At 34.8% G+C, this 12,271-nt stretch overlaps 1 protein-coding gene across 1 annotated transcript in view; it reads right to left on the bottom strand.

The window, feature by feature from the left end:
• Window positions 1–12,271, bottom strand: part of LOC143254978 (meteorin-like protein) — a 30,875-nt gene continuing 18,604 nt past the window's right edge. The window contains exons 3-4 of the mRNA XM_076509921.1: window positions 6,063–6,119; window positions 1–2,330 (exon numbers count right to left, since the gene is read on the bottom strand). Coding sequence (XP_076366036.1) covers window positions 2,020–2,330; window positions 6,063–6,119 — 368 coding nt within the window. The 3' untranslated portion in view covers window positions 1–2,019. The remainder of the gene's footprint in view (window positions 2,331–6,062; window positions 6,120–12,271) is intronic.

The raw sequence follows: 12,271 nt of genomic DNA, 5'->3' as shown, positions 1-12,271 counted from the left end.
TTTATCGAATTTGAATTTTATTATTCACACTTGTAAACTGTACAAAAAATAAAAGTGACCACCACTATAGTCAGCACAAGGAAACCATTTTATCAACACACACTTAAATCCAATTTTTGCGTTTCTTTTAACACTTAAATCCATACCGAATCAAATATTTTAACAAGGAGTTTTCAAAATACCATTACTAATTCCAAAGAAAAGCAAAAATCAACTTTGTAAAAAACATTGTTTTATAGTTTTTCGATGTTATATCTTACTTCCTACTTACCAAGTGCATCTAAACTTCAGTTACGGATCATAAGTGTGCAAATGATTATTATTATTATTATTGTGTGTGTGTGTGTGTGTGTGTGTGTGTGTGACTAAAATTTAGTCTTCGTACACGAAAGAGTAAAATTCGTTCATATATAACCTTCGAAATAAAACAAAATTAAATAATACACAGTTATAAAAGAAATGCTACAGACGCAGTCTTAATTTTACCATGTCACTATTTATAACAGAACAATAATACGAAGAAAAATCAAGAAAAGTGACTAAAAATAACTCGCACAACAAAACATTTACTATATGTGAATCTAAGTAAATGTCACAGTTTAAGAAAAACGGTCAGCAAAAGCAAAGGAAAATTCGTATACTTAAATTTCAACATTCTCTGTGTGTGTCTATTTTTCAGTAGAGCGTGAGCCTTGTCGCATCTTTGTGTTTGGTTTTTTATTAAATATCTACGATCATCTTCTTTTCTAATAATATCTAAAATTAATCGAACATGTGAAAATCTCACATGTAAAAGAAAAATTATTTTTGTTATAACACGTGTACAAGCATCTTTGATCCCGTAGTGAACGTTTTGTGTACTCGTGAACGAAAGGTATTGATTTCTACCTCGAATAATTGTTTCAGCAAAGAAACTTTAGCTATTTTTAGAAACAGTCAAATTTCATATACAATAGAAGGGCTTTCTTTAAGAGATTAAAAGTCTAAAGATATCTCAAATTACTTTTTAAGCATCAACATTACAAATAACAATCACTCGATAAACAAAATTAACACCAGGTGGTACAAGGTCTTAAAAACGTCATGCACATTTTAACGTCACAAAATCTTCATTTTTCTTTATTTTACCAATTTATTCTTGTTTTAGATCGCTAACTGATAAGTCATACCGCTAAATCAACTTATAATCGTCAAAATTTGACGTTGCTAAGCTTAAATAACAAAATCTCTCAAACCTTTTGAAAGATCCCTTGATCCAGTTAATTCTTAACAACAAAACGCAAAGCATGCGAAGTGTTAAGATATAATCTTCAAAATTTTAACTTTTAAAAATATGAATACGTTACGTAACTTTAAATAAATGAAAAATTCCATTTTCTGTTTAAATTTCACCAAATATTATTAGGTAACGAAATAATACTATAGATGGCGCTGTTTAAGAACAAGCTCCAATAATTTGGCTGACCAGTTGAACAGGTATTTTCTAAAGATTTTAATTATCTTCGGTAAAAGGCATTATTTATTATTTATTTTTGGTTTCCCGTTAAATATATTGCAGTTAATTCTGTTACACAAAACCACCATGTAAAAAAATTGCAAAGAGTAATCAAACACCAGTTTAAGTATTTGATTACAATTATACAAGTTAAATAAACAAAACTCAGCACAGATGATCTGAGGAAGGTGAAAGAGCCACTAAGTATATTTCAATCAGTGACTAATATTCGGAGCAATTTTAACAAGAAACAGTTGTTTGTCATCAAGTTTCTTTTTCAAAATATTTTTTACTTAAAATCTGTACACTGTTAGGGATGAGATCAATACGAAACTATATACAACGTTTTACTACTTTCACAGCAATAATGCTTCAGATAAGCATTCAGAAGTGTTACCATATGATGACAATGTGTTACATACGTTGTTGTGTTTCACGTTACTCATAACCATAATCACAGAAATATTTTTGGCAATAATTCTTAAAAAAAGTCCCATTTTCCTCGTAAATTGAAATAAAATTTCCTAATCCAGATGGCACTGGTTAGTTCCTTCCATTATTGCTTTTCTTCTAATCTTTCTCCAATCCGCTAATCGAGGGGCGCACTGAATAACCGGGCTTTCCAGTGTCCACTTGCCAAAAAACACATATTCCCCAGGTCCAACTTTAGTATCGCACTTCAGGGATCTATGAAGAACAGTTTCTTTGCGGTCGTCTGGGACAGAATTCAAAACTGACTCGTGACTATCTCGATAAATTCTTTTCACTTGAACTGTCAGCTCTGACCGCTGGAGGCGCCTGTTGTGGTTCAGAGAACTAACTGTGCCTTGCAAAACTAAAAGCAAAAGAGTGAAAGAAATATAAATGAAATAACTCTGGTTTCATTTACGGAATGTTACGTTATGAATCTTCTCAACACAACCAGTAAAGGATTGTTTGTTTGTTTTTTGGAATTTCGCACAAAGCTACTAGGAGGGCTATCTGTGCTAGCCGTCGCTAATTTAGCAGTGTAAGACTAGAGGGAAGGCAACTAGTCATCACCACCCACCGCCAACTCTTGGGCTACTCTTTTACCAACGAATAGTGGGATTGACCGTAGCATTATACGCCCCCACGGCTGGGAGGGCGAGCATGTTTACCGCGACGCTGGCGCGAACCCGCGACCCTCGGATTACGAGTCGCACGCCTTACGCACTTGGCCATGCCGGGCACCAGTAAAGGAACAAATCAAACTGTGACGAGTAACAAAAACAAGTCAAACAAATTCAGTTTACATAAAATACTATAAATAAGCTGACATCACGAACCTCACTCAAGACTAGTGCGGCTACGGTTAATATTTTATTTTACAACATATTAAATTAGTTTTATTACTCAGCGCTTAACAACCAAAAGCGGGCTCACAAACTGGTTTGGTTTATTTAGAATTTCGCGCAAAGCTACACGAGGGCTATCTGCGCTAGCCGTACCTAATTTAACAGTGCAAAACTAGAGGGAAGACAGCTAGTCATCATCACCACCCACCGCCAACTGTTGGGCTACTCTTTTACCAACGAATAGTTGAATTGACCGTAATTTTATAATGCTCCCACGGCTGAAAGGGCGAGTACGTTTGGTGTGACGGGGATTCAAACCAGAGACCCTCAGATTACGAGTCGAGTACATTAACCAGCTGAATAATGAATACGGCGTTTTGACGTTAATGCAATAAACATTCAGAACATTCTAAACGAAATAGACAGTTACATCACACAAGTTATGTACTCGCAGACTACCCCCCCCCTCCCCCACCACCATAATCTCGCAACCTTTTTCCATGTACGAAAAGAATCACAGTTGTCAACACCGAACAGAGTAAGTACTACTACAGAAATTACTAGCTTGATTCTGGCAACCTACGTGGGCGTGACTTAAGCTAGGACGTAAATAAAAGGTTGAAAAGTCTCTTTTTTGTCCGAAGTAGGTACCACTAGAAGAGAACAATAGGTTTTCGGCAGTCAGATAATCATGACCTTGGGGCACAAACCTGCCACTGTACATTTTTCTTTATTGAAAGCGCAAGATTACACATCATGTCATGCCATTTTGCGATTACAAATTTTAAAACTGGGATTTCTAACAACCCTATTATGTGTATTTTTCCAAAGATATGAATATAAGAATATCAAAACCTTACATTAAATGTACTGTTAAATGCTTGATTTGATTTGAATTTCGCGCAAAGCTACACGAGAGCTATCTGCGCTAGCCGTCCCTAATTTAGCAGTGTAAGACTAGAGGGAATGAAGCTAGTCATCACCTCCCACCGCCAACTCTTGGGCTACTCTTTTACCAACAAATAGTGGGATTTACTGTCACATTACGTCTCCACGACTGAAAAGGCGAGTATGTTTGGTGTGACGGGGATTCGAACCCGCGATCCTCGGATTATGAGTTTAGTGCCGCACCCAATTAATGCTTAGATGAGTGTTATTGGACTATACGAAATCTAATGATTAGCAGGCTCGGTTGTGAAACCGAAGATTTATGGTTTACGACATCTTCGCAAAAACCCTATCCGCACCTTAAGACAATGGTTGCGCTAAACAGTGACAGCAAAATCTCACTATATATTCCGAGAATAAGTTGTTGTTGTTAAGTAACTAATAACATTTAACTTGTTAGCTTAAAATTAAGAGACGGGTCATGTGCACATGTCCCATTATGAAACTTTCAGCCGAAAAATGCTGAAAAAAGAAAGTGGAACGTTCAGAATTGACCATGTGCAGTTATCACAGAAAAAGTCCAATAATTCGATATGTCGTAAAAAATCATTTTCTGAAGTCCGGCAGTAGTGATGAGGTTGGTTGGTTGATTTAGTGTTTTATGGCACAAAGCAGCTAGGCTATTTGCGCCAAACGTCCGGTAAAAAGTTAAAAGTAAATTTAGTAAAATTAAGGTAAAATAAAACAGTTTTAAAAAAACATAAATAGCATAAAACCAATGTTTACATCTAGTCTACAACGTCAAGAGAGTACTGTTGAGTTTTATTTCTTTTGCCATTTTGTTTCACATCAAGTTTACCTTTTAAAAGCTTTTTATTCAAAGTTCTCCAATTTTTAAAGTTAAACGATTTTAATTTTGCTACAAATAAGTACATACATCTGTTGTACCAGTCAAACGTCACCTAACGTATTTTAATTTTAACTTTCTACCGGATGTTTGGCGCAGATAGTCTTGTTGCTTTGCGCCATAAAACGCCAAACCAACCAACTAACCTAGCGTATCAAATTCTGTTTGCTGTCCTATCAACAGAACATATATGTATTTGGTCTAACTTATTACAAAGTGGGTGGTAGAAAGTTCTACCTGTTTTATTCAAATTTTGTAAGCTTTTTTTTTATTTTATTAATCACTGAATATTTTAGTCTCGCTTACACCATGCATGCATGCTACAGTCTAAAGAATATCATTTAGACTTGATGGAACAGAGTTGACTATAACATAATGTGGCCAGACAAAATGCGGTTAGCTAAGTCAGTTGTGATCCGAGAAAGACCAATGTAAAATGTTAAGAGTTAAGCTTAAGTTGAATACTTTTACCCTTTCACAACAGGGGGCGCGTTTAGAGGAACTGATGAATGAAACCGGTGGATTATTTCAGTCAAAGACACCTGCGTCTTTCACTTAGTGATTTAGGCCAAAGCATCTTAACTGAGTACTAAAGGGTTAGAAGTGAGGTTGGATTCAAAAGCTTCTACAGACATACGTACGTATGCATCTTAACTGGAGATTGACTTAAAACCCGACAGGCTGCCAAAATCAACAAGTCATTCTTTGCTTTTAAATGTGAACAACGGTCAAGCCCTTCATGTTCTTGGTCAGCAGGTCCGTGTAAGTCAAAGCTGCACGAACAACGAGCTAATCCTTTTTCCAGGCATTCTAAGAGTCCACAAAGATAGGTGTGAAAGATTGAGTGTATAAGAAAGGTACAGAAATTAAGTGACACAGACTTGCTGAAGGCTATTTATCGCTTAGCCTACTCTACCCTTCCTATCGATATCACTGGTGTACCCAAAGAAGGCTTAAGTGGCGATTATTACCATCATCACTGGCTTAAAGAAATTCTTTGTTGTGGACTTTAGAGTTATTTCTTTCGAAAATACAGTTAAAATATACATTATTCACGGAGTAAGTTACTTCAAAAACAAACTTGTAACTGAAAACTAGCATTCATATTAAAAACTTGGGTAAATTGTATCAAATTTAATATCTACTTAACACTAACTTTTTATCAGAAACTATTTTAAATAGAACCAAAAGTTATGCTGGTATATAATTTAATAAAGTAGGTATAAGAGAAAATATATGGTTCAAATAAAAACTTCTTCAGAAACGAGGCCCAGACACCACAGATAGGCCTACAACTATAGTAACGTCACACAGTACACCTTTTTTTTTAATGCAATATACATTTCTCAAAGCTTACTTAACCAGAAAAAAACGGGAACACGTAATCTAAGTGCCGTTAATATTACTAAATTTTATCTTTATTATCAATTATAAACGTACAGATGCCCTTACTCACCAAAATCACTCACGCAGAAAAACCTTAGCATTTCTTCTTCCGAACAAGGACGACAAACTGAAAAACGAAAAAAAAAACATTTATTACAATATAAATAGTGTACAGGGTGGCCCGTAAGTCCCTACCCATCCATATATCTTACGTATCCAGTGTATCTGTGTGCTGTCCCTCATTCTTGCTGCATAATATTATGCGACGCCATGTTCTTTGAAACATTTTCCTCAACATAGCAGGGGTTATTGTTCCAAATGCCGTGGTAACAGCTGCCTTCAACTCTTCATTAATATTACTGAATATAACATAATAACATATTGATGGGTAGGGACTTACGAGCCACCCTGTATATTTAAAGCTTTCTAATGTAAGCCTTGCTCTCCAACCAGTAAGTCAACTAGCAACCTATCACTAGGGTATTAGTAATTCCGGTTTATCATAATGATTCTCGTCTCTGTCAGTTACTAAATTGTTTAGAATGCCGTAATACTCCTGTATCAGACGACCCTGAAAAGGCCATGTTGAGTCAAGCTTCAGAATTAGTTGCTTATTTTTTTATGTTTATGGAGGCAGAATTTGGTGAAATACTAGTAAAATGGAAAGTTTTATATAATGAGTCTGTTAGCAGTGGAGAAACTTTTTCACAAAAAAAATAACAACGTTAATAAAAATGAAATACAATAGTACGCTCCTAAACATAAATACATATTTCGAAGTATTGACACTACTTAGTCTGGTACACAGCATCCAATTATCGTACTTTGACGTTTCACCTGCAGGCCTACATTTTTCTCAAATACAATGGCTGAAAGTAATGGATTCCAAACCTATAAGTAATCATTCAAGAGATATACTTGGTACAGAATATCGTAAAAATCACACTCATACTTTGAAGTTAGTTTATCTTCAAACAACTACGAATCTTTTGAGCTTTTCTGAATAATTTACTTCTGCGTAACGTTCACAAGCTGACTAGAATCGTGGCTTTAGGCCAAAGACACAAGTGCACACATTTCAAAATTGAATTAAAATTCGCCTAAATCTAATTTCAGTAATACATAAATAAACTTTGAAAATGTTGGTACGAACCTGCTATCTTATTGCAAGTTTTTAGATAATCCGATAACAAAAATCTAATTTCTATATAAAAATTGGTTATTACAAATTTTGAATTAAAATAATTCGTAAATGTTAACTTTTACGAATTAGATATCTGAATTTAGTTATTTAACCTATAAATAAACATTAAGTATATGTACCCCAGTTTTAGATCTTAGCTCCCCCTATAATTTCTCAAGATCGTATCCATTATGAGGAACGTTTTCTGCTAATAATACCTACAAATCGATTCATCAGAAATAAAACATAAAATTTTGTTTCTTAGTTACTCAGTGTGAAATTTTAGTTTTAGTTTTCCATCAATTTATTTTATTGTTAAAACAAGGTAACTTATTTCTATTTAGCTCTACACTGATTTTAAAACACATTACAACGCTTCCTTAACTAATTTTGAGATAATCAGAGTAATGGACAGGTATGAGAGTAGATAAACGAATGGGAGTTACCTTCCCAAATATCAGTAATGCAAGTCAAAATTCCCACTTTTGATCACACACCTCGAGATTGTCTTATAAAGAAAAACTGATCGTGCAATCGAAACATTTTTTTTTTTTTTATTTGTTGACATTTTTACACACATTTTTAGATTTTGTTTTAACACAATCATGCCTGTGTTTATAATTGGAAATAATCTGCCAAATTTTGATTAACTTGTACTGCACAGTAACGGATTAATATTGGTGGCACGACTTTTCATTTTGATAATTTTAACCGGAAGTTTACACGGCTTCTATTATTTATTTGTGGCTCAATGTGTGCTGTAAGTAGTACTTTTAAAACGGTTAAAATATAAATTAGCTCATAAAGTCAGGTGGCATTGACGTGACTGAGCAATTAGAATGTAACACAACGTTATAATATCCAATTGTCCTTTAACAATGCTTCTCGAACTTTCCCTACGTGACACCATTTTGAAACATTTAATCGCCACCCAGGTAGCAACCAATGAATTCACAAGACAAGTACCAAATCGTTTAAATCTATAACAAAAGTAAGCCTAATTGTAATAAACTCATCGCGACCCACAAGTTAGGAACCACTGCCTTAAAATAGTTCTAGAAACCTCAAAACGTTTCCAAGCATTTCCCCTAATGCCTCAAAAGAACAGTTTTTCTCAACCTTACATTCATCCGTTTAAATAGAGATGATACACGGTTGTTGTAGTGACCCTGACGTTTAAAACTCTTCACGCACGCACAAACACTACACAAGACAACAATCAAGTTATCTATCTGCTGCTAGGAATAACGAACACACGCCAACAAAAGCGATCACATATTACGTGACACATCAAGCCACAACGTCAAAAACGTGACAGCTAAATTACTAACGCTAACACACACACACACATACAAAATAGCCAATAGGCACAGGCTCCTGTATTTGGTTAAAATATACAATCGTGGGTGTATACCTAGAAAATTGCAAAATTTAAATCAACGACACTTTATAGTTTTGCACGTGCAGAAGAAGAAAAAAATACAAAATTCGATTAAAATGAGAGTCCATAATAAACGACATTTCATGCATGTGCGAGTTCATTAACAAAGAAAAGTAGCTATAGAGTAAAAATATTACATTCTGTAGACTATATTACATTTCTTTTGTAATCCACCAAGCACTGCATTTCCCAGAACATCCAACATGCATCGTGCACCGCTAACAAGTAACCGTGTTTATCCAAGCACAACGCGGGTACGAAGACAACCCTGTCACGTCGATTGTTTCTGGTCTGTAAAACTATCCATCAGTGTTCGAGTGTGAACATCAAGGGACGCCGGGGTTGCCCAGTTACGCAAGTAGATAATTTCATTAAAAGTCTGAAAGTTGAAATATATTAATTTTACCACAATACCTTAGAAAAGTCGGCTTTATATGATGAACAGTTGCTTGAGTTAATTTAATAATCCTTTCACTGCACCTTATGAGTCATACAAGAGTGACAGAAAGGAAGACTCCCAGTTTCGTATTTTAGGGGCATCGTTGCGATAACAATCACTCGCACGCTCATCAGTACTCGTATTTCGAGCAAGGTCTGACAGCGCCATCTGTGATAACTTAATTTCTGTAACGATTTTTTTTATGTAATTTAGCTCTCAATAAAGATAAAAACGATTTTTAAACTTGTTACTTCACATATTTAATATGAACATTTCTGAGACACACCAGAAATAAAATTATTATTTCTGTCTTATATTTATGGTAAAACTACTAAAACTGCCGCCGTCCCTAACTTTGAACAACTGAGTAACCAGTCCAGTAGTAACTTTACAAAAGCCCAAGTGCGCACCTACATCAAGCAAGTCTACAGTTAGCATCTACCTTGTTTTTCGAGGTCGATATAACAATTCTAACTCAAAATGTACAATTTATGAGCCTTCCTACTTTACAATGAATATAAGTTTAATAAGGTTAATAAATTAGATTTTTATAACGATTAGTTACAGGTTTTTTGAAGACCACCTTCCACTGGTGGCTAGTTTATACACTACAGTTGACATTCAGTGGTAATGTATGTTGTAACACATTTCTCAAATCTGATGGTATGGTACTTCTGAAATCAATACTACAACTTACTTTTTAAAACACTTTACGAATTACGAGAATCCTATTGTTATAACACCTCTATTAGGTGAAAATAATTTGAAGTTCAGTCTAGATAACGATAACAAATGATTTTTTCTTAACATTTGCTACAGGTTCCTATCAGTTGTACGCAGTTAGAGGCCCAAGTTAGTGTTTTCACTCACTATCAACAGAAACTGACTCATTAACTGTACTGCTACTAATATTGAAATAAACTCACTTGTACAATATTATGGCTAATTGAGAGGGTAACTAAATATGCACAATAACCAGTACTGTTGTGAACACTTAACTAACTTCTCAATCAATGAACGAACTGAACTATCTCAATACGTCATTATTCTTGTATTTATAAGTGATCACCGTTTCCAGATTTCGCAAAACCTCTCAATCATTAACATTCACGAACATTCTGGATATTCTGTTACCTTTTTTATAAATTTTTGTCATCATCAACATCATCATGTTTGTAGCTCCCTGTAGCAAACAACTAAATCAAAACCCTGAAAATATGGCTTACGACTGTATATAAGGTAGAGCGAAGACATAACTGTTTACAGAACATAACACGACAGATAGGAATACACGCTTTATCTTTAGCCACATTTTTTGCAACCCTAAACATGGCCGATGGCGAATTAAATTTATTCCTCCGGCTGTATCTGCGAGTGGGGTACATTTGATGACCTTTGCAAAAACGGATCACAACTAGGTTTAGGCAGACCGACAATGATGGCGCTTTGTTTTTTTTAGATCAACATGTAATTAAATATCAACAAAATTAAATTACAGTCCTCACCCACTGTTCACACGATCGAAACTCAACGCACTTACAATTTTTAACATAACTTTTGCAAGCGGAAATATTGCAATTACAGAAAATATCAAAAAATGAAAACATAACTATCCAATAACGTTATTGGTTACAGTTATGAACGCTGGAGTTACTTGACCCGATCGAACAAACAAGACTGCCTAGTTTTTGCTGGTTAGCCAGCTTTCTGAATGGTAATTAAAAATAAAATAATGAGTTTAATATTAATCCTCAATCCGTAACCCTAATTATGCGTAGATAAAAAAGTGGTAAAAATTAAACATTGCCATGATGATGTTTGTTCGTGTAATTTGGTAATATGAACAGTTTATCAACTAATACTATGTTTGTCGTACCTTAACCAGCATAGCGGGTCATGATATTTATTCAAAGGTATCGTTGGTTATAGTGATTAACATAGCTAGCTATACACTCTTGTTTACTTTCACTCGTACAGGTTTTTTTTTAGAATTGCAAGCATCTAGCTAACTTTCTCTTCACGTAGTCATTTCTGTTGGCATCTGAACTATGTCACCATAACAAAACACGTAGGAGTCCTCTAACATCAACTTTAAGAGATAATTAGTGAAAGAGGTAATTTGTAAAACAACCCTGTCGATTAAAATTGTTAATACTAAAGCAGGAATACGAACTGGGCGATGACTACTGGAAGAAATAGTATTACTGACAAAAAATGATTATGTACGTTTTACTTAAGTTTAAATTAAAGTCATCCATAATAAAAGACCAATAATTGCAGCGCCCCTGTTAGATAATCTTAGAACACGTGCTTAACAATGAGTGCGATCTGATTTTGAAAAAGTAACAATGGGTAAAATAAAAATGGACTCCCTGACATCAAACTCCACAAACTGTTTCTTGTCAGTTGCCCGACCGCATGGTCAGTTATGGGTGCGTTACCAATATGTTTGTTTGAAGTAAAATATAGAGGCGGGAATCTCGCAATACAGTAGGATGTAACATTTATATATTTAACATCGATATTAAAATAAATGTGCAACTGTTTGTTCGTTCGTTTCTTTAGAATTAATCACAAAGCTACACAATAGGCTATCTGTGCTCTGCCCACCATGAGTATCGAAACTGCTTCTAGCGTTGCAAATCCGTAGACAGAGTGAAGGGGGCATTATTAACATGTTTTTTTTAGCAGACCTGGAAATACCTTTACAAGGACACGTTATCAAGCTGAGTATTAATTTGTGAAAACATGAAAACAACATATGAATGATTACATTCGAACTGGTATCAGTTCTTAGAAATTTTGTTTTGGGACCAATCTCAAAATACCAGTCGTCCGGTTTCAAGTACACTTCTCTTCCACGAAACTAAAGAAGTTTATCAACTTTGTAAATCATTTAAAGTGCTTCTTTTAGACCAGAGCCGCATTAGACTAATTGCTGTTTCATTCACAAGGAATTAAAACTCTGATTTTAACGTGGTCAGGCCGGGGGCATTTTAAATACGATACACGTAACTCAAGCAGTCATTCATCTCCAAATTTATACAACTATTTTAAAAAACAACTCCGAATACAAACAAGTCCTAGTCACAGCATGTAAGTGCATTTTTACGGTAAATTTTCACCTGGCATCAGAAGTTTCAAGTATGATGTTGACTTTGGATTAAAATGATGGATTTTTTTTTTTTTTAAATTCCATCTGTCATCGTCCTGCGC

The sequence above is a fragment of the Tachypleus tridentatus genome, chromosome 7, assembly GCF_004210375.1.
Source record: "Tachypleus tridentatus isolate NWPU-2018 chromosome 7, ASM421037v1, whole genome shotgun sequence".
Taxonomy (NCBI): Eukaryota; Metazoa; Arthropoda; class Merostomata; order Xiphosura; family Limulidae; genus Tachypleus; species Tachypleus tridentatus.
The sequence above is the reverse complement of the archived record's forward strand: the minus strand, read 5'-3'. Positions and strand labels throughout refer to the sequence as shown.